The following is a 23,680-nucleotide window of genomic DNA, read 5'->3' on the forward strand; positions in this document are numbered from 1 at the left end:
ACGATATAATATTCCAAAATTAATCTAAATAAAGCCAAAACATTAGCAAAGAGAAGATGAGAGTTCTAGTTTAGAAATTCAACCTTCCTCTCGGAGCAATATAATTTCTTACCGTTAATTTCAACCACAGCAGGATGGTATTCTTGATGGGACTGTCCTGTGCGGACGTGACGAGCGTCTCATAAAGTCTCTTCGGAGTCCACAATAATAATTAAGACACTTGATAGTTATGATGACATATTGCCTTAATTTGACATCCGATCACTCGGCGTGACCTACAGTTATGACTGAGTTTACCATTAAGCTCCGATTAGCGCCCTGTTGGGTAATTTCTCTGCCTGGCAACAGCCCATTCTGGGAGCGGATTAGCAAGGGCCACGGGGTGGGGGGGGCACCGCGCAGACCACTGAACTTTGAGCTGGAATGCTCACACACACAAGGACGCCCGTATCCGTACGCACGCCAAGCGTCGGGACATGCGAGCGCATTGTGAGTCATGCCTGTGCAGTTATGTAGCCAACGCACGGAGCATGCATGAGAAAGGAGGACAGGGGAGAGGGGCTCACGCCGCCTCCCTGAAATCCAACCACCCACATCTTCAAGTCTTCGCTTTGATGTCCCCGGCCAGCCACACACAGCCACATATTCCCACACTGACACCGTGACCCCGCAGTCACAACCACTTTCTCTTATGTATACGTAGACGCGCGCTCGCCGGCAGATACATCTGCAGCCATGTACGCACATAAAGCCACGGAGCTCAATCTGGTAATTGCATCATACAATTAAAGACGCTGTAAGAGCTCGCATGGGATTAGGCACATCCCTGTAACATCACCCCGCCCGCCCCCTCACAAGTACTCTCCCACGAAGCCGACAGTCGAGGAACAGAACTGCGTCTTTTTTGGCTACTTTTAGAAACATCCTGGAGGGTGGAGGTTAGCTGAGGTTAGCAGGGGTCAGTCTGTTATTCTGGTCCAGACTCGCTCACTTTAACCCTTCCCTCACTTACATTTTCCAGAGGTTTCTAACTTACAACTCAGGAGGTTCAACGGCAAACATGCATGTTTAAGAATGGCAAAAAAAATCATTGTGACTAAGAGTGAAAACAGGAGGCATGTGAACTACTTTATTTGCCCTCAAAAGAGAAATAAAACTGAAACCATTTTTTTCTATAACTGGCAAAATGGTGCATCGATTTGACATCAAACAGAGTTCACAGGCCTAAACTGGTTCACCTCTGTATCCTGCGGGACGGGACTGCACAAGAAAAAAATTACAAATAGGGGATGAACTGACGCAAATCAAAAACGTTAAGTTGTATTTAGGTATTCGATATTGACATTTTACTGCTCCAGCCCAATGAAAGAGGCTGCATGTGGCCCCTTGAACTGAAACTAGCTAGACTCCCATCATCCTTACAGAGGAACAGTGAAGATTTGTCCAAGATGATTTCATTCAACTTTGTAATCCTGTCTTGTTTAGGGTTGGGTGTTGCACTTGGATTAAGTTTATATGTATATCTGAAAGTTTAGGAAGGAACGGCAACAGCAAAACTAAACTAAAGCAAGTCAATGCGCCGTAATCATCTGGTTGGTTCGTTTTAATTTCTATGAAGTGGCTCTGATGCACCGCTGCCGCAGCAATTTATTTTGGTTTTTTAACGCAGGGGTTGCAAAAAAACTGCAAGTTATTAATTATTTTTTGGGGGAAATCTAACTGGGCAATCAATCGTCACAAGAAAAAATAAACAACTAAAAGTTTAAGCAGTGAGTAATTAATGAGCGATCATGAGCAATCCCTCTCTCATTCCTGCTGCAGGAGATTTCGGATGCTTCTACCAAGCTTGGTTGAGACGATGTGTGTTTGTGCGTTTGTGTGTGTGATGATTTCCTGATTTTTGACTGGTTTCTATAAACAAAGTTGTCTTGCTTTGCCTAAACTGAACCTAGCATGCGAATAACATCACCTAGGATCACTTTTACAGGTGAAAGTCAATACCTCAGCAGCATTTCCTTTTGAATTGCAACAACAAAGAGATTTGAAAAAGCATTATATAACAGGTCACACTGAGCTGCATCTCCCCACTACTTCGTGGCTGAAACACTGCAACTCACCAAGAGATTTATGTCTGAGAAAGCCCCACAGGCCTAAAATCCTCCGGACTACTTGTGTCTTTGCTCTAATACAGTGAAAATGAAGCCAACAAAGCTGTCTGAGAGAAGTAAAAGAAATATGCACCCTGCCCCTCAAATCAGCTGGCTGGAGTCCGTTTGAAAACTCAGAAGAAAAGGAGCCAGGCGTACTTAACAGCTCCGATATCTCAGCAGCCTGCAGACACTCGTAACTCCACCCATCCTGGAGAGTGTAAACCAAATCCAAGTAGAATAAACCAAGCACTCCCAAACATGCCCGCCATACATCGGTCATCCCCAACACATGACTGATTTCTTTAAGTGTGCTTCTCACTTGGCAATCGCCGGCGCCGATTTATTTGCGAGCGCGCAGCAGCAGCAGCACGCCGCCGGCTTGATCTCAGGCATTTCCCAATCCTGGTTTGCATCAGAAAGAAACGGACGACTTCTCAGCACCGTCCTGTTCTGTTCAAACCTTTTCTGTCACTGCTGTCTCCACAAGGTAATGTTTGCTTCCCTGGCCCCGGAGCCTGGACTGTGTCACTGCCGGCCGAGGGCCCAGCTCAGCTGTGTGTGCGTGTGCATGTGTCGCAAGTTCACGAGGAACGTTCTGCACAGTGGATCCAGAACTGTGAACACCTTTGGACAAGTTTCCTACATTTGCTTGCTTTTTTTCTGAGGAGGAACCTGCAAAACAATTTTCATTTATATGCTTTAAATGCTCACTTTTGTTTGGTCAGTTTAGGCGTTTTGCAGATTTTTAGGCTGCTTTGCATTCAAATCACTCATTTCTTTCAGATTTTGCTATCAATAGGGGAGAGAGGCTGATTTAAAAAAGCCCCAGACTTCTTTAAGGAGTGCATAAGAGATTCCAAAGTTTGTTTTAGCTGCTATCCTGCAGAGATAAGCTTTGTTTTCTTCAATTTCGCTTGAGGGAGTAGCTGTGTTAAACTTGCAATCGAAATACGCTTCAGACGAATCTATCAAGGGTTTTTCTGTGCATCTGAGTTTGTATGTTAAAAAAAAGGAAAGGTATAGAAGACAGATGGAGAAATGGATGATGTATAGGGGAAATTATTCTTTCCTTCAGTCACACACAGTTCACAGAAGTTGTTTTTGACTGTGTGGCCACTGACATCAGTGTGCAGTGAAGGTTTTTCTTTCACTGCTCCAATATTTGCACAGATACACCTTCTGGATTTATGCTTCTTATGTGTTTATTACAGGCTGTGTATACATGTGCATCCATAGACTCATCTGTGTATCACTTATGCACGTTTCGAACAAAGTTTTATCAAAGTGTATATTGGCTCGTGTGTGTAGGTGGTCTGCATCCACACACTCTGCTCCTCAGACGGTGCAAGAAGTGTTTAGACTGGAGAATCCCCATGTCTGAGTATCTGCTTTGAATAAAACAGTGCAGTCTATACTGTGGCTTATATAAACACAGAAACACTTGAGAGGCTCTCTCCTATTACTGAGCTCATAATCTGATTGAAAGTAATTTTATTATTAAAAATGTGCAAGTAAAGCTAAATAGTTATTGTGCTTAAAAACAAATTCCTGTTTTAAAATGTCACAACAGGATCAAATAGCAATAAATTAATGGCTGATTTTGATCTAAAATATTTCAGGTTTAACTATGAAAAAAGTCTATAATTTCTGTAATTGGTGGAAATTAAACAAAACTTTAGAAACAAAAGTAAACCGCTTTTAGTAATACAATGAAAAGTGAGTCTCATGAACAGAAAATCCATGTATTTCCATGTGCATCTAAACAAAGCAGCAACAATGGAACCAAAAAGAAAATTATTTCTTTCAGAAGAATGCTGCACGTTGTGTTCACACAGGTAAACCCGAATGTTACATGTGTGTATCGGCTTTGAATACGTTGCGCAATCGGAGGCAACAAAGAAGATTTAGAAAGACTTTTTTTAATGGTGACATTTTGTGGAGCAGCGGCTGCTCCTCTGTACAGGAGGTTTTGTCACACCTGAAATGGGACGCGACTGTTCAAGCTGAGGCCGCTTTGAAAAAACACGTCCATGTCGCATTCAGGGACACAGAAAGTGGCCTGGATTTCATGACCTGTTCAGACTGTCATAACAAAAAAAAAAAAAAAACATGTAATTTTGGCCACTTTTCAGTCTGAAGCCCCTCTGCTGTGACTGTACGTCCAGCTCTTATATACCGATGTGTAAACATAAGCATCAACAGAAGAGACAGTCCTTCAGGAACCCACAGAGAATAATAAATCCAGGTATCTACTGTATTTTCTTGTATGCCTGTTTTATAAAGCTGTATAGCACCGGACAGCAAAAGCAGTTTCCAATCACATGAACTCATTTCTCAACAAAAATGTTGAAAGGAGAGAAGGAGAAACAACTCTGAAAGAGGTCAACAAGGATTGTCAAAACAGGAGGTTTAACAGAACGCAGGAGACGACCGAAGAGAGGAAACCGAGGATGGAGTGGAATAGGAGACGAAAAATGAAGGTTTAGAGAAAAGAGAGGATATGAAAAAGGAGCGTGCCGACCGGAAAGACAAGAGGGGAGGTAAAGACAGGAAAACACAGGGGAACATCACAGAGGAAATGGAGAGCGAAGCCCGGGGCAGCTTGAATCATAATCCCCTGTTGAATTTCACAGGGAGCCGTTTCAGCCAGGATCTAGGAGTCGGGCCTCCTCCGGAGCAGCGCCTCACACCTTTAACAAGCTCACAGCATCGTCCTGTGCACTTCACATGTGCACAGGACAAAAAAAAAACAAAAAAAAAGAATGATGAGCACATGCAAGAAAACGATGTTATCGATTAAAAAAAAAAAAAAAAACTCCACGGCTGCAGTGTTCCGGATGAGACGGGCAGCGGAAATAAAAACAAGAAACCTGATTGATACATCACCAGCTTGTGGCTGCAAGCAGGGATCAATGACTCCTTTCAGAGCAAGAAGAAAAAGAGCAACATTAACACACTCTTACAGGAAAGGACTGGAGGAGTTCAGGCAGCTAAATCTTAATTAGAATCTGTGTATATACTCCATGTGTTTTATCTTTTTTATGAGTGCAGTTTGAGGTGTGCAATATATTCAACAACGCTTCTCTTTATCGGTGTCTTTATTCAGTATTTACCGTGGCACATGAAGGTATGCCTGCTTATATTTAAAGTATCATATAAGATCTGGTTTAATTACTTGTGACTGTCCTCATAAAAAAAAGAGTTACTGAGTCTGGCTATAGTCCTTCCTAATGTGATGCACCTCAGTGCTTTGCACTTTTATTGTTTTTGTAGTGCATTAAATGTGTTTGTGGAAATTAGCTGTGGTTATAATCCTGCATTCACGAATTTATTTATTAATATTCAATGTCCCTTCAATAGAGACAGAAATCTAAATCATAAAAAATTCCAAGTCAAAATTCCGTTCCACAGTTTGGGTTTTGAAGGCATTATTAAAGCGAACCACACTGACAAATCTGTTAAGTAGCAAATCAGCTACCCACAGCAATCCCCGTGATTTCCCCGCTATTATTTACAGCATTATAGAAGCAAATCAATATCTGTTGGCACAAAGAGGCACCAAGTAGAGCTTTCCACAAAGCAGCGACTTAGAGAGCCGAGAGGTATTTCTGCAACAATTAGCACAGCAGTGCTTTAAGTAGCTGAGAAGCTCAGCCAGCACAATGTGGAGAAATGAAGAGAGGAGGTCACGGATGTAGACTAACTGCAGAGCTAAGTGCTGTAATGATGCAACAACAAGGAAAATGAGTGTAGCTGTGAGAATCAACACCTCTGTAAAAACTCCTCAAGTACATTTTCCTCACTGATGTGCCATTTAGATTTATAAACAGGAAAGTTGCAAGGAGAAAAAAAAAAAAAACAATTCAGCAGATTACAGCAGGATATGGGAGGAGGATCCATCTCCAGAGCTGAAAGTCCATTAAAACCCTCTCAGCTCCTCTAAATATCAAAGCGTCTCACACTCGATACTGAATTTCTTGATGTTTCTAATCTGCCCTTCCACAGCCTCGTGACTCTTTGCTTTGCGGTGTTGACGTCTCGCCACACAGTGAGAATATCCCCGGCCAGAGGAATTTCTGTGCAGTTTGCACGTTCTCCCTGTGCATACTTCAGTTTTCAAATGGTCAAATAAAGATAAAAGACAAAAGGACGAAGGTGGAAGTGCAGCGAGAGGAGAAAAAAAGAGAAAGAACTGAAGGGAGAGTCATGAAGAGAGAAAAAAAAAAGAAAAGAAGTGGGGTCAGCTTGAGGGCCAAAACAACCTGGAACCCATTACCCAGAGCGCCCAGCGGGACCGCTCCACGCCGCCGCTCTCCCCCGCCTGCAGTTCTCATGATGTCACATACTACGGCCGGCCGCCGCTCTCTCCGGCCCGGCTCGGACAGCTCCAGATAAGCTTGATGAATGATCGTAAAAGTTCTGGACATAAATTTCTCCTGCAGCTTACATGCAGAGGAATAAAGTGAAAACGGTCTTGAAAGTTTTAGTGACTCACATGAGAAGAAAGTTACTACTACTGCTGTTTCGCTACAGACGAGCTTCTCGCGGCTTTCCTCAGTTCAACACTTGGCAAATGTTTGAAATTTCCATTTGAAGTCAATCAACCACCAGCGTGTTTGCTCAGAGTTCCTTCGTCTTGTAAGCTTTACATTTTAATGCAAGCGAAAGTTCCTCTTGTTATGTTAAAGAGGTTTTTCTACCACACACACACATTAAAATCCAATTCAAAGTGTCCTTGAGTACAACCTGCAGACATTCAGCTTAATGGATGGCTTAAGCGTTGCCGATCAATCTGCACAAAAGCTCTGCATAGCTGCAAACACTCACCGAAACGTAATGAATGAAAATATGTGGAAGTTTGAAAGTTTTTTTTTTTTTTTTCCCCCCCCTGAGAGAGCTGGAAATCCGAGTAAGCGATTTACTTACTGTGGCAGAGAAAAGGGATGATGTGTTGTAGAGCGAGGGAGGAAAAAGCAGCGAACTCCCGTCCCTTTGAGTCTGTGTACACGCTGAGAAGTGAGAGGGGAGGCTGGAGCGACGGGGAGCATGAGAGAGAGAGCGCCAGAGAGATGGAGGAAGAGAGGGAGTGTGAGAGATCCCCACAACAACAAAAAAAAAAAAAAAAAAAAAAAAAAAAAAAACTAGCACGGGAGGGGAATCTTAGGAGGAGAAACAAGGATGGGAAGTTTGGAAAAAAGAACAAGGACATCAACCGTGACTCAGAAACCTCGCCCCAACATGGAGGTACCCCCATATTAGGTTATGAGGCAAGCCGAAGAGGGGAGATTTTATCAGCAAGCGCACTTGAAACGCTGAAAGACGGAGAAGACACTAGTATACAAGGTTTCAATCGATCGTTGCTCCAGGGGCCCGTCCCATGAGAAAACAGCATGTCAACAAACTCAAATAAGGCCTCTCTGTTTTGATGGTTGAAAAACTGTAACAAACTGGAAAAACTGTCCATCGAAACCCTTTAACTTTGAAACAATTAAAGCTGATTTCCATTTATTTGAATAAAAGTGAAACTCTCTGTGAATTCCAGTGGAGGAATGAAATGTGCGAGTTCAGGAGGCGTTAAAAGCCTTAAACGCAAAAATTTAGCAAAGCATGAAGGAATGCGATTCCTTCAAAAGAGTCGGGGATTTTACGTCAAGAAGAAAACGTGTCAATACAGTCTCCAGTATCACTTAGAAAACACCGAGAACAGCAGCGTGCTGAAGCTCCAGAGCCCTTCACAATTACAGTCAGAATTGCTTAAATCTGTCACTACATTAGCTCGCAATTACATTCTGGCTGACTCGATTGTCTCTAAGAAAATTAAAAATTCTCAATTATTCCAGGATCCTCCGGTCCATACTGCCCCCTGCAGAGGCCAAATCACCTCTGAGGCGTCCTAATGGTTGAACGCTAAGTGTCAAGCTCAGCTCTTCGGGGATCATTAAGTTAATGGAGAGTGAGCGTTTCAGTTTGCTGGTGGTCGCTCAGTGTGCGGCAAACAAACCTTCTTATCGTTACATATATCAGAACAGTCCGTTTGAAAGGTAGATTCAAGCTGCATTTATTAGCAAAACAAACTAAATATACATTTAGGGTAAAGAGGAGGACCCACCCCCAGTGTATTGAACAGTGGAAACAAAAGATTTGGACAATTTGTACTATAATAAGGATTTTTAAAGTCCACATGGTCTGACTGAATGCAGTGTGTCCTACTAGATCAGATTAATCAAGTGGAAGAATTAATCTGCTGCATGCCCAGTTAACATCAAAGTGGTCATCAGAACAAAGCTAACAGCTGTCCCGCTCTCAGTCTCCACTTTGCATTTCTTTGATCAGCACACAGCTAATGAAATTGGTCTGCTGAGCCCGTAATAGGGGATCAGATTCATGTATTACACAACATTTATTACATTAGCAGACTTTAGAGGACATGAAATCTCTCTGATCAATATAAATTAATACAGTGATGTAATGAAGGCTGACTTTTCTTTTTCAATATGACTGTGCCCAGCTTTTGTTACAAAATATAATTCATCCAGTAACACGATTATTGTGGATAATTCATTTAAAAAGTCATGATTATTCATTTTAAAAAGCATGCTGCCCTCTGGTGGATATGCATGAGAGGACTGAAGACTGAAACCACAGACCAGCAACAGACAGGAAACATCAAGACAAACACAGGACTTATTTAGACCTATATGTTTTCAAAAGTAATTCTCAATCGTTCTACTGTTGTCACAATGATTTTAAGAGGTAATTACGAATGGTAATGTGGTAATCAAAGGAATTACTTAATGAAAGACCAACGGGAGAGACAGTTTTTAAAGCCGAAATAATCTGGTTTTTCATGAAATACAAATCATGACTCAGCGAGTCTCAGCACCCCTAAACAGAGTGACGCTGGCTCATCTGGGAATTTAATCCATTCTCCCCCGCTAGATGGCGCCAGAGGATGACTGGAGGATGGCCTGGAGTCCTTCAGGCTCTTTCCACCATGCAAGAGATATCTCATGGGAAAAAGAAAGGCAGAGGAGTAAACATACTGAGGCGCTAAAAATCTCCTTGTCTGGGACTGATGAAACACACTGACGAAGAAATAAGACGGCCCATCTGGCGCTTCCTGGCTGTTCTACCACAGTTTCAGGTGTTCCTGGTGGAGGCTTTACAGTGCCTCTTAATGCTGTCGCGCAAAAACAAAACCCACGATTACAATCAGGACTCTTCCACATCCTGCAGGCTTAAAAGGTTTAATTTTGGCTAAATCCTCTCTGGTTGACCTCTCAATTTATGAGCTAAAGTGTGAGGAAGGGGAGGAGACGGGCTATTTTTTAACGTCAATTGTTTTATTCTTTCACTTCGACAATAACGGCGCGACCCATAACTGCTCCATGCTCTCATTCGATTTGTTTTCAGGAACATTGCCGGTTGACTTCCACACACACACACACACACACACACACACACACACTTCCAATCGCAGCAGTAGTATATGAGGTGTTTCTTGGATTAAGTCTAATAGCTTAAATGCCGTTGCGTCGCTGGAGGAATTCGGGAAAGACATGACACATGTAGCAGCCATGTCGTCGGGAGGGTTGTGAGCAGCGGTCGCATGGCGGTGATGAAACTGGGAGAGGTCAGGGGAACACACGGTTCTGGAGTTATTCGGATGACAGTCCTGACATTTATCAAAAAGTCTGTGATGCTAATGTGACATAATGAAGAATTCATGTGGCGCGTTTGATTAAAAGTCAACATCATGAGGCATTCCCAAGGTTACGGTCCAACACGTGACACGCTGAGTAATATTGATCTGGAAGTGGTTGACGCACGGCTATAAAACAAAGATTTCACCACTCCGTTTGCGTGATTTGACTCCAGTTTGACACGATTTAAGCACACCCTCAGTCGGGATTGAGTCCCACTGCTGGAGCAATGCAGCGTCACAGAGCTGCGAGAGGCCGGAGCCAGCCACCAACACACACACACACACACACACACACACACACACATGCACACACTAGAAACCAGGGGAGCCAAAACACACCTGTGTGTGGCTTTGACACCCTTCTGTCACTCCGCTAAAGCCAACAAACCTAGTGAGTGTGTGAGCGAAACACAAACGCAGCGTCCACGTGTGGCGTTCTGCGCTGCCATTCGGTTAAACGTCGATTAAAAAGCGACGGTCGGGTCTCGCTGCGTTTCAGTCACACCGTTGAGGTCGCTGTCTTTGTAAAAAGTAGTACTCTTCACAAAGGAATGACAAATATTTCTCGTCCTACCTCCTTTTTATGCAAGCAGCCATCTGACTAAACTGGAGTGTGTCTCAACACACACACAGACACACACACACAGAGTAATCTCTGGCTAAGCCATAACACCCAGCTGGGTGCGAAAGTGGCCGGCTCGGCACATTCCTTTATAGAGGCAAAACACACACAGAGAGAACATAGGAGTGATAGACACAAGGTTAAACGAGCGCGGCGTGCAGAGCAGGGGTCTGATAGTCATTTTATTAAGTCACTTGAGCCACTTAGTCCTTTGTTTCCTCGAAGTCTGCCGTCTAAAATCATACTGTCTACTGGATTCATTGAGTTCCTGAACATCCTGGTTGGTCGTTTGGGTCTGGTTTATTCTCTCTTCTGATCATGGGCACCAGATCCATCATGACAATACTCCAAACTGCATTTCAAGCTTAATCTGAAACCAACAAAGCACTTTAACTGTCCAATCTACCCAAATTAGAGTCATATTAATGCAGGATTAAGCACAGTGTTACTGCTGTCACCAAGAATGATTGTGAATCCATCTCTCTGACAAATCCAAGAAGGTATTCTCCAAACACAATTCTATCAAAGCATATTATTAAACTACCTCAAAAACCTTTGTTGCTGTAATGGGAGTAAAATGACAGTTGGCATTCGGAGGCCATTTAAAGGGGATTTAACACAAAAAAGGTAGAAACATTGCCAAGAGAAACATCTCAAGCATGTTAAGTAGGAAATGAGAGTTCTACTTTAAACTGCAGAGCTGTACTGTACCGTCTCTATATTCAATACAGAAAATTCACACGTGTACAGAAATGCTGTCTGTCTGTGTAACATCAGTCATTTTGAGTCCAGCCCAGCTGTGGTTCATGATAATCAATCAATAAAGTAGGAGAAATGAGTCTTCTTTATTAAGCGTATCTCATTTCAGGCAAATTTATCCTTAAAGAAAACCGCGGATATCAACGTCGCCGCCTGTCTGTCTGATGACCCTGACAATTAAATTAACCAGTCTATTTACTGAAACAATTACCTGGAAAACCAATCAGCACGGCCTCACCTCACGGCAACATCTGCTGAATGACAAATGTTTTAAAACCGGATATTCGCCGCTCTTTTCATTTGGAAACACCACCTTTGCAAACAAGCCCTAATTTGTCGTCAAGATGTGCAACTGTTTACACAAGTTATTACCGGAGCTCCGAACTTGCCCGTTTTCGAAAACGATGTTTGATGAGCCATTGTGCCGGAGGAAACATAGTTTGAAAGCAAACATGACAGCCGAACAGGTTTCCACCTGTTCCATCGCAAAAATTAAATTTCCTGGTAGAACTTATCAAACAAAAAAACACTACATGCAGCTAAAAAAAAAAAAAAAAAAGAAAAAGTTAATTCTAGTTAACTTCTAGCAGAGTTTTGAGGAAGTCAGTGTGCTGCCGTGATAATGCCATTACCCTCATATTGTCTTCGACACACTGTGTTCGTGCACGTATGCGTCGCTCATTATCAGCAAGTGCAAAGCAGAGGGGAAATTGACTACCGAAGTCAAACATGTTTGTGTGGCTGAGAGAGAAGAAAAAAAAGGAGAGGTCCTGTGACAAGAGCTGATAAAGCCCCTCTTTCTGCGACTATCAATCGACTCAGGCAGGAAATGATGTACACGGGCAAGACTGTTGTTTTAGTGAATCAAAGCTGAAAAGATCTGCTTTTCACTGAAAAACAGTGTTTTTCACTGAGTCTACACCAAGCTTCATTTCAAGAGGAGGAATTTTTTTTAATGAAGAGCATTACGAACGCCTGTAAAAACGCTCCTGAACGGAAACTTGTTGAGGCACGGCAACAGGAGACGCCGTGCGCTGCGAGGAGAGCGCACGTGCGATCATGCAATCTCATCTAATGAGCGACGGCAAAGGTGCAGAAGAGGACGAAAAGAAAAGTGAAAGTAATAAAATGGTCGATGTGAAAAATTCTAGGCAATCCGAGTGCAGAGCTTAAAATAACGTTGCTGGTGCTGCTATCAGTGAGCTGAAGCTAATGAGTGCACTCTGCAGAATCCTGGAATTATATTAAGAACTTTCAAGTATGTTGCAGTCATAAGTTGTAGGACTGGCTGAATTTCTAACAACACCACGAGCTGTTGCTTTTCTGACATGCTGCAGTAATTAAAACCAATGGCCATACAATAAGGCAGCGGTGTCCCTAAATCACAGTTTATAGACTCGCTGTGCTCTCCGGTTTCGCAGCTCCTCGGCTGCAGTTGGGTTTTAGGATGCTTCCAGAAGCAAACGGCAGAAGGTCGGGACACACACTTAGGTTTTACGTCCTTTCCCACCGCAAATACTCCAGGACTCGAAGCAGCAGTGTCTACTTATGAGGAGGGGGTGGCAGGAAAACACAGCGTCCCTCGAGAGGAGAATCTATTAATAAAAACATCTATAAGAGGGGAAAAAGGAGATGTGTTTAGAAAAAAAAAAAAAAGATCTCTCAGGCCTCGTCTCACTCAGAAACCTACTGCAGCGGTCACTTCCCACTCAGCCTGGCATCATTTTTAGGGTGAATAAAAGGACACAGCTTGGTTCTAATTGGTCGAGTCCACACAGGCAAACAGTGAAGTGCTCCTGGCTGCAGACGCTGTTTGATCCCTACGCTGTGTGTGTGTGTGTGAGTGTGTGTGTGTGTGTGTGTAAGTAAGCCAGGATAACATAATGAAACACTTACCTACTCTGTGTCAAGCATCCCTCACACTTACAGCATTTTCTCTGCATGTTTGCAGATTGGTGAACAGAGAGTTTTTAACATGGTTTGAAAGGAAACTTCTTTTCCAATTTAAATTGCATTTTTGCTGCTAAATCCAAACCAGGAACTCAGAAATACAAAACAAAGTTATAACAAAGAGAGTAATGGAAAAATTTACGCATTTATTTTGTTTGATGTTGTGGTTTCTGAATTTACCCAGCGAGATCCGCAATTCGACAGAATACGATACGTGACGCAGCCTCATAATCTGCAATCTCACTGCAGTGCCGACTTGAGGAGCAACTAAATAATAAAAACCGCTGTAATGTTTGAGAGGTTTGTCATTAAAAAGGTCTGCGCCACAATATTTGCAAGTGCCAAAGGCAAAACTGAAAGAAATTATACTCGGGGTGAAGCACAAAGTTCCACTGGCTGATTCATTATATAAGCATGAAAAATGTAAGTTTGCGGCTTTGACTTGGCCTGGATTCTCTCTTCCTTTCTTCTACTCTCTCCATCCTTTCACAAACAGCCTGTGCCAGTAAGACTCTCACTTTGCGTCCATTTTTCCTTTTTCCACTGATAAAATCTCATTTTCTTCCTCGGATTTTAACACTCCAGAAGCCCGCCTCTCCACCCCCCCCTCGTCACTGCCGCCCTGCTCCAATCCCCTCCTTCACGTAATCCTGTGTTCTTTGGCTCGCTTCATTAGCTGAAGCAATAAACACAGAGGGCCACAGGATACCTGCAGAAAAACTCCTCGACGCGATTACTGCAGAGTCAGGTTTAAACGCCACAGATAGGGGGCCTCTGAGCTGCAAAGTGTGCAAGAATGTTTCCACATTAAATCTGCGCGCACAATTTCGACGTCTCTGAGTGTCGAACTGAAAGCAGAGATGTTATTATGATAACCTAGCATAACAAAAAAAAAAAAAAATCTTTGTTTCTGCAATGGTCTAGTCGTTATTACTCGATACACTGTTTGCAATCAAACAAAAGACATTTATCGGATTGTATTTCTTTTATTAGATTTCATTTTGTGTCAGTGCAGTCAGAGGTTCTCGGGTGACCCCTGACTGCAGGGGTTTGGATTGTGTTTTGACAGGGAAACTGCTGGCAGCTCCCCCATTTTCAATGGGCTCATTATTAAAGTGGCTCTCCTTGGACTGGAGTCAGACCCGTATTCCTACGACCACGGAGGAGCCATAAAAACGCTCTGGCAAAGTCAGAAACCACACTGCAGCGTGCATACTCGAGTACGAGTGCTTTTATGGCGAGCCCCCACCCCCCCACCCAACACACGTGAGAGATTTTGAGACAGTGCTCGCCTCTGTTGTGGAAATGCACGGACCAATGTACATATCATTGTACGACTGTGCGCAGACGTGCTGGAATACGATCATAAAAGACAGAATGCCTTAAAAAAATATGCACGATCACGTGCACAGGTTAGACGTGCGCGCACATTTAGTACCTAAAATAAAAGTTATTTCAACTGTGAAGAGTGTTCTACTTCACATGCTTATTAGATTTCTGTTGGTAATGAAAGAAATATGCTCCCAGTTAATTACTGGATGATGTCAACACAGTGGAAATGAGAGTAGGGCAACAGTGCAGATGCAGAAGCGATGTTCCGCAAAGTAAATAACTGAAATAAGCTTGGAATTATTGAGTTCCTACAAGGTGTGCATGTAATTAGTTAGGCTAAACATTTAAACTCGCAAATAACGTTGAGCTGAACTCACCTGATTCATTTAAAAGGCAGTTTAACAGTCATGCAAGCTGAGCGTAACTTTCTGAAGCAGCAGAACCATCACACAGTAATCTCTATACCCACAATAGCATTCAAGGTTGCTGCAGTTTAAAAAAAAAAGTGCAGTTGGGGAAAGAACCGGCACACTTTTCGATATTTCATCTAGAAAATGAAAAACAAAGTTAGCATGAAGTCAGTCAGTTTAGGAAAATAAAGGCTGCGTTTACATGTCTTCAAGTGAAAATGAAAAACTTTTGTTGCGTTCAATTCAGTTTTTTAGTCAACTCAACCAGAATAGAAATCCAATTTGTTCGTCTGTTTATGTTAATTAATTAACTAAAATAACATTTTGATGAAATAGGGATCAATAAATCAGGACAGTGTCCTGTCCCCGCATAAATCTGCACCTCACACTGAAAAACATCACTTATTGTAAGAATTAAAACATGGATGCTTTAAATTTTTTGCCGCCAAGGTTTCTACAGTGGAAGAGCTCCTATGAGTAATGTTCTGGAGTGTAAAACACTCCGCTTGTTTGAAAGTGAAATAACACTGCAGTAAAGTCCTGGGTCTCCCTCGATCTCTTTCCCCACCCCCCCATGTCTCTGGTCCTCTCTCTCTCCTTTCTTCTAACTCGTTCGCCCTCTCCCTACTTTCCATTCCTGTAAGTCTAACGCAGATGCCAACTCTGCTCAGTCCATTTACACATGTGCTTTCACACGCACAGGAGACCCAGTCCCTCAGTCTGTCAGTAATACGGGGAGCAGGACCAACAGAATAAATCATTTTTCCACAGATGGGGCCTTCCTTTAACAAAGAAACCTGTGTATGCATGCGTGTGTGTGTGTAAATCAGTGTGTGTCTTTTGCCCAACAGCATATTGCTTGAACAAATGATTCATCTTCCATGTGTTACAGGCACAACATTTCAACACAAACAGATGAAAGCAAACACTAAGAACGATTTCTGTCCTCTAAACTGGAATCAATCAAGCGATAGAAACTCCTGAGCCTCCGTAGCTGCAAACTGCTGGTTTTTGTTTTTTTAGCAGTGCAAAGAACGTTGATGTCAACAAAAGAAAAGTGTATTTTCTTCTTCTGGTTGTGTGTCATAAAAGCAAAAGAGAGGACAGAAAGCAAAAAAAAAAAAAAAAATCCCCTCTCAGATTTCTGTTCTGGTTTTCAGTAATTTTACACCAGTAATAAAATATTCTTGCTCATCAACAACTAATATATTGCCCATAAATTTCCACCCATCCATCTTCTTAACTCTGCGTAACTCGGGGTTGGAGTCGATCCTGGCTGACAACGGATGAAGGGACAAACGCACAGTCAGATGCTTTCACATTCACACTCAAACCTCCACCACAAACCAACAAGAAATACTTCTGAGGTTGAACTGATACATTTCTCCCATAATGGGGGCACGTTAGGCTGAAGTAAGCAGCCCGAAGCAGGAAAACGTTTCAGCATCGCTGTCCTGATACGACTCCATCAACAGCTTCGGTCAATAAAGCCCCAAACGCTTTTCTTATCTATTTGAATTGAGAAATTTGACTGCATGCACACACACACACACCCATACACAAAGAGTGTATTCATCCTCTTACCTGCTGTAGCTTCACTCCACAAAAGCGTAGCATCCCTCTGCAGCTCTTCAAATCCTCTGCCACCCTGCACATCAGCACGGGCCATATATCCTGCTTGCTCGGGAGCCAGAGTTTGTGGTGAACGGCGACCACACGGGCGTCCTCGGCGATGTGACCCGACGGCAGCGTCTTGACGATGGCTCTGGTCCCGGTGCACACCGATTTGGTAACCTTATTGAAAGGAGAAACGTTTACGGTCAAGCCATAAAACTCAGCTTAAACCCATTTTGAAGTTATTACGATGAACACCTTCTGATTGTTCTTGAAGAACCGCCTGACCAGGACAGTGGAACGTTCTTTCCGGTTCCTAATGAACTCAGAGTTCTCCGAGAAGGCGTCTCCGTCCTCCTCATCGCTGCTGCTGCTGCTGCTCCTGCAGTTTCCACCTGCTCCACCAGACGACCTCTCGCCGTGACTCAGCTCCGCCGTCGTGGTTTCAAAGGACTGACGCTGAAAGAACAGCTTCTCTAGAGAGTATTTGTCGACCCGAGGCTTCCTGTTGAGCCTCTCTAAACTTGAAAACCCATCTCTGAGGGGCCGGCGATGGATGTGTCCGTTCGCGTGATGCCGGCGCTGGTCGGTCAGAGGGGAGCTACACGGAGAAGACGCCAAAGAGCTGGGCTCACTGGCCGGCCCGCCTCCAGACGAGAAGTAAGGCGACGTCTGAAACACAGCAAGAAGAAAACTTGATGACAAAAACACAAAGAACATGCAAAGTTTGGTTTACCCGTCGTGTTCTTTAATTACCTTAATGAAAGTCAGCATGGACACAGGCAGGCTGCCGCGGCGGATGTGTCCCCGTTTGCGGCACGAGGGGCTGGACGGGTGGCTGGGAGTGGGACTGGATCTGGGGTTGTGGCAGCTGAAGGTGTTTGGATTTGTGCAAAAGCCAGACAGGGCGCAGGAGCAGCGGGCGCCGCCAGCGTTGCTTCTGCCTGGATCCACACCGTCTCCGGCAGCAACCAGCTGGCACACAGATCCCGCCGAATTTTTCCTGGGTACGGCAGTTATCCCATCCGCGCTGCTGCCAGTCGGCAGCTCTGGATTAAGTTTCTCTTTACCGCTCGAGGCCTTCGAGCTATAATCCAAACTTTCATACTGTTCATCCAGAATCGTCCCTTTTCCACTGTCACAAGACAACTTCCTATAGAGGAGAAGGGACGGGCTGCTGCGCTGTCTGGACTGCCACAGTTGGTCGGGGGCTCGCCATGTTTCCTGGCTGGGGTTTGCGTGTTTGGCGTCTCTGCTCGGTTTGCTCCCACTAGACGGAGGGGAAACGTGCCGAGTCGAGACCGCAGGCCCGACCTGCGGCTGGTTCTCCTCAGTGGCCATCGCGTCTCCCTGCGCCGTCCCGATTTCTCCTTTATATCCCTGGAAATGAGAAAAGAAGACGCACTTTACTGATGAGTACAGATTTTAAATAACTGCTCTGTTTGTCTTTTTCTGTCAGGAACTGGCAGAGGAGGAACTACGACAAGGTCACATTCACTTGGCTGATTAAAAAACATGTGTTAGCATCACAGATTACAATATTAGAAGCTCTTTAAATAATCACATTATTATATTATGCCAAAAATGATCAGTTTGCAATTAAAAATCAGCGCAGCAATTCCTCATACTTTACATAGAATTCACATTTTTTTTTAATCACTCTTTTCTGTACTATTACATCTGTATTCAGGCTAAACAGAAGATTAATAAGAGTTACTATAGGATGCTACTATGGAGAGGAAAGGTGACATCTTCCATCACAGTTACAGTCACAAGATGCTGACCACTCACAGGACAACATTAAGGAAATTACATTTGCAGAGGAAATAAAATTTGAAGCTTTCAAACCATATATTGTATTAAATGACAGGTATTTTTATTCAAGTTTACCGATTCCATACTCAATTGTTATAATTGCTTGCTAGGATTAAAATATTTTCTCAAGGCGGTGCCACCCTGCAGTTTGAAGCCTCTTATTGGATTTCGTGGGTGCGGGCCTGTCCTGGGACAAATAGACGGTTCAGCTCCCAGTGACCTCCCGAGTGCCGAAGACGGCACATCCAGACAGGGTGCGCTGTGTGTGTGTTGTGGAAACAGCAGCTTGTGCAGCTGTACAAACCAGCAGATAGTGAAACCCACCGAGGCCGCCCTGGAGGACCGAGGAATTTCCTTGATAGCGCCGTCACAGTCGCGGCTTAAGAGGCCATGCGCGTCCCCTGTGTGCGAGCAGCGTCTGAACCTGGACATGCAGCCGAAGCATAGCTATCCGCTCGCAGACCTTGAGAGGAACAAAAAGAACATTAAATAACAATTATTGTTGTCGTGGCTTGATATTTTACTGTCTGCACTGCTGAAACAAAACAAAAGGAATAAAAATGTATTCTCTGAGATGTAACCTTAGTTTTAAGCTTTGCTGTGTCTCTGGTAATTGTACAGGCGAGTACCAAAGAAACCCCCGAGTTCCTCCTTCATACAATCGCCTCTTTTTACGGCATTGTCCAGCACTCTTGAAATACAACTGTTATAGCAATATGGCAGCACACAGGTTATAAAAGAAGCCATTATATAAAGTCCATGATGTGAACAGTCATGCTTGTGAAACTGAAGAGTGGATTTTATAAGGCTGGCATCCTCACATAAAGTTCTATATAGAATAAGTATAAGACTGCTGTCTCTATAATACCCAGAAGGAGGGAAAAATCCTTTTCTTTCCACATAAATCCAGCATAACGATATGCATATGGATGAGATCTGAGCAGACAATCGTTACGAGCCCTGAATACGAAACATAACATGAATGGACACATCCAGCCACAAAATGTGTGTGTACTAATTGTGTGGTTCTTGTATTGTCACGGTGGCCAATGGTGAATAAAACCCTCCACATTTAAAAAAATATATATATACAAAAATGAAGCCTGAAAGCTTATAATTAGTCTGACCACAGCCCTCCAGTGGCTGCCAGAATGTGTGGGCCAAAGTTGGCATGCGGTGTCGACTCAAAGAGGAAGGACCTGCTCAAAGTTTTAATGTGTGGGAGGGAGAGAGACGGAGAACTATATGTGGATGTATATACACAATATTTGTGAGGTTTTTTTTTTTTTTTTTTTTGTTTTTGTAATCTTTGAATAACCTGTGCAGAACTTTATGAGTAAACTTGACACACATACACACAGCTGTGTGTTGGAAGTGTGTGTGCTCGCTGTCTGCAGACTCTTTTCAAGGCTCCATGCTACATTCACACACAGAACTTCAGCCAAAGGGATAAAACAGACAAGCGGTCCATTCATAAGGTCTCAGTGGCATCTAACCTTCCAACAGGGACCTCCAATTTACAGTTAATCTGCCGCTTTTTGACGACACTGACTGGAAAGTCTAAAAAAAAAAAAAAAAAAAGGATAATATTTGATGATGGGACATTTAGGGAGGGGAGGCTCCGCTTGATTTGTGCTCATTAAGTTAAATGGCAGAACACAAGTTGTGCAATTAATGTCGTTCGTTCAGGCATTGCAGCATGGGAGGATTACACAAACAGATCAAACCTGCGGTGATCACCACATGTCACTGCCGTTTTACTTCCCGCGAAAAACAAGAGACTTAATCGTACCTGTTGGAAAGCACATGTTTGATTTGGCTTTTTGAGAAACCTGAGAGGACGATCATCTTTCGGCTGCTGCCTTCCAGGGTCGCCACGGCAAATAATGTGGCCCGCATGTTTGACATGTCTCGGGGTTTAAACTGGATGTTTTTTCCTGTGTTCGGACTTAAACTTCCAGACCACCACAGAAACTACAGGCAGTAGTAAATGTTTCTCACACTAAAAAAATCCCAATAATTCAAATTCATCCATCTTCTTGGAGTTGCAGACACACACAGCTGAAGCTAATCCAAGAAAACACTGAGTGAAAAGCATTGTATCCAAGGAAAGCTTATGTATGCAAAAAAAAGAACATGCAAACTCAACACAGAAAGGAGCGGAGGTGAGAGTGCTATCTATGATACATTTCAAAATCACATCAACAATGTTTTGCCAATAAGGTTATCCTGTCGTAATAAATACCGGCAATGGAAACAGGTGTTAGACGAGGCACAGAAAACGAGCTGGAGGTTGCAGCTGCACAATAAACAGCAGAGCAGCAACTCCGCTGCTCACATTGCACCATATTGGAGCTGCTCGCCTGGAGCTACACTGTGGATCAAGAGCAAACACTTTCCGACATCTGACCTGCTGAAAGGTTGATCTAAGAAATATTATCACCTCCATTTTAGAGGGTTTGTAGGAAAAAAAAAAGACTTTGCTGTGAACTTCTCAAATAAAGTAAGTTACTGTCAGCTCAGATTTTCCTTTTGGGATTGCACTTCTTCCAGCACGATTTTTAAACCCATAAGAATGTCTCCCGATGTGTCACAATCAAACAGGTCTAACCACATGCATCAAAAACGGGCAGATAATTCATGCAGCCTTAGTCAGCACGTGTGACAGTTTAGGTTTCACCTGCCCCTTTTCTTCCTTCCTGTCATTCCTGCTGGTTGAGAAACTTTAAGTCCTAAACAGAGACTGCTACACATTCAAAATGATGAATGAATGACATCTGCAGATCTGCACGTGAACGCTTTATTTCCAATTATCTGTAATTACAAGCAGGTTGATATTCTGTCAGTTTCAAAGGAACACGAACGACTGTGCCACGAACGAGTTGTGGTACGGTCAAAATAACTTTTCTACCCGGGAACTATCTGCATTCATCTCCTACTGCCTGCATGCAGCAGGAAGATGTGGGTCAGTGTCAATAAAGGTCACGAAATGTGACACACCTTAAGATCTCATTAAAGATAAATCAGTTTCAAAACAATATCTTGCACACTGTCACTTTAAATCCTGCAGCAATGCGCTGAGACGCCTGACGGACAGCTGCACTTGCCATTAAGCTAATTTAAAATCTCTCTGAAATTAGAAACAGGATTACATTTCCTCACAGTGGTTACATAAAATTCAAACAAGTATAGTTAAAGTGAGGTTTGTGGGAACATGTTCATTCACTGTCAGCCCTCAGGAGGACTTTTAATTCACATAACTTTCACAAACTGCAAACTACACCAGTGTATAAAAAGGTCAGTCAGACAGAGCAGACCTGAAATGTGATTAAAAGGTAACCTTGACAAGAACACATTAAAATCTGCACACAGTCTCAAAGAATAAATTAATTATCTCAGTTACTAAACCACACACACACACCATGTGTGTTTAAAGCAACTCCTGTCCGCAGCTGAACTGTGACCCTGACCGAGAGAGCAAAAGCTCTTCCAGGTTCAATCTCAGCCGAAGGCTCAAAATGCAGACAGACACACACATTAACACACGCACACAGAAAACCAGGTCACACAGAGTGACAAGGGCATTGACCAAGAAAGCGTTCAATCACTTCTACTTCACTTGCTGTATTGTCCACATTAGCGTGAAATCAATAACACTGAAGCAGCATTGATTATCATTTTCTGACAATACTCACATTGAATGTTGGTGTTTGTCGGTGAATCCTGCTCAAACAGCTCAGCCCAGTGAGCGACACAGTGAGACTGAGAGGGTGTGTGAGCCAGTAAACAAATGGCCCAGGGATGGGCCTTCCATGCTCAATCCAGGAGCCAATCAAAACTTGTTTTGATTTTTTTTGAAGCGTGTGTCCCAGATTCATTGACAGGGAACAACCTTGACACTCACCTGACAACGAGAAATACCAGAAGTGACGCAAGGGTGTTTCCCGTTCTGAAATACCTATGGGGTTAACTTTGTGCCTCCTTTCAATGTTTCTGTCATTTTTGTGATTGAACTTTACTTTGTTTTTTGTTTTTAAGAAAAAAAAACTGATGTATTTATGTCAGTTTGGGCAATCAATGTGGACAGTCATGAACAAAAAATTCAAAACAGGTTTCTTACAATAATAACACAACAATTGGAGTTGCGGTGATTATCGAAGCTCTTAGGCTAAATAATGAGACATCTGATAAACATGCAATCTCCCTTTTCTGCAAATGTGACTCACGGCTGTGCATGTAGGAGCTTCACATAAAGGTGAGCAGCTCTCCCAGTATTTCTGCTAAACAGTACGTAAGTCTCCAATGCAGTCATCTGCTGGTATTTCTTCATACTGTAACACAATGGTGCTCTGTGTGACTGTCAGCTCTTGTCAATATAAAGCAAATAAAACTTAACTAAAATATGTCAAAAGTTAAAAACAAGATTAAAAAAAAAAAGCCCACCTAGTGAGAGTGAAAGAGAAGTTAGAAAATGACTCAAGTGTCTTTACACTGATTCCAGCAGCCAATCAGTCCTCCACCGTCAAGGCCGGGGCAATGTAACCACTTTATGGTGCTTCGCAACAAAAAAGTAAATATCCAGACTGGGGTTGCGCTTGTTTTATCACATGATGTCACACTGAAAGAGAAGTGCTTCCCCAAATATTTGTGCGAAACATTTGGGAAATGCTTGGTACCATCTATAGCACTGTCATTTTTGCAGGCAGAAGAGAGCGTTTGTCTATACTGTGATGAAAACCGGCTGGATGACAACAAGCTGGATTTCTGTATGCGTGAAAATGTCGGACATTTCCTTCAATATTAAGCTCGTCAAAGTATTTCCATGACGGACAAAACGGGAACAACTGACTTCAAGTCACAAGCTCAAAAGTAACACTTTGTTTCAGGAAAGTTTGTTGTTGGCACAACAAAATTATGAAAAATATTTTAATTTTTGGAATAAATGCATAAAATGATGCATTTAGCATGCGAGGAACTAAAGCCTCAGCCTTGTAAATATCTTGAGTATTATCAGTGTCTTTTCAGCATACTGATCAAAACAATGTGCGTAAACTGCACGGTTGTGTCTGGTCAATTAACAAATGAAGTCATCCTTGTGTTGTAACCATCAGGAAACAGGCATCAGCCTCACCCTGACCCATCAGTATAAACTCCAGCACATTACTACAAAGTTGCACTTCAGGGCTAAAGAATTATTCCGTAATATCTTCAGCATTCTCGACTTCAGTATGTCCTAAAGGCTTGGAGATGTTCCATGCACCGATGCGGTAAAGTCCAACACATGGTATTGAGAGTGAAGAGGTTTGATCTCAGCACCTCTGAA

At 43.0% G+C, this 23,680-nt stretch overlaps 1 protein-coding gene across 1 annotated transcript in view; it reads right to left on the bottom strand.

The window, feature by feature from the left end:
* plce1 (phospholipase C, epsilon 1) overlaps positions 1 to 17,897 on the bottom strand; it is a 58,449-nt gene extending 40,552 nt beyond the window's left edge. Inside the window, exons 1-3 of the mRNA XM_030097422.1 lie at positions 17,299 to 17,897; positions 16,801 to 17,214; positions 16,513 to 16,722 (exon numbers count right to left, since the gene is read on the bottom strand). Coding sequence (XP_029953282.1) covers positions 16,513 to 16,722; positions 16,801 to 17,214; positions 17,299 to 17,883 — 1,209 coding nt within the window. The 5' untranslated portion in view covers positions 17,884 to 17,897. The remainder of the gene's footprint in view (positions 1 to 16,512; positions 16,723 to 16,800; positions 17,215 to 17,298) is intronic.
* Positions 17,898 to 23,680: the final 5,783 nt, after the last annotated feature.

The sequence above is a fragment of the Salarias fasciatus genome, chromosome 8 (assembly GCF_902148845.1).
Source record: "Salarias fasciatus chromosome 8, fSalaFa1.1, whole genome shotgun sequence".
Classification (NCBI taxonomy): domain Eukaryota; kingdom Metazoa; phylum Chordata; class Actinopteri; order Blenniiformes; family Blenniidae; genus Salarias; species Salarias fasciatus.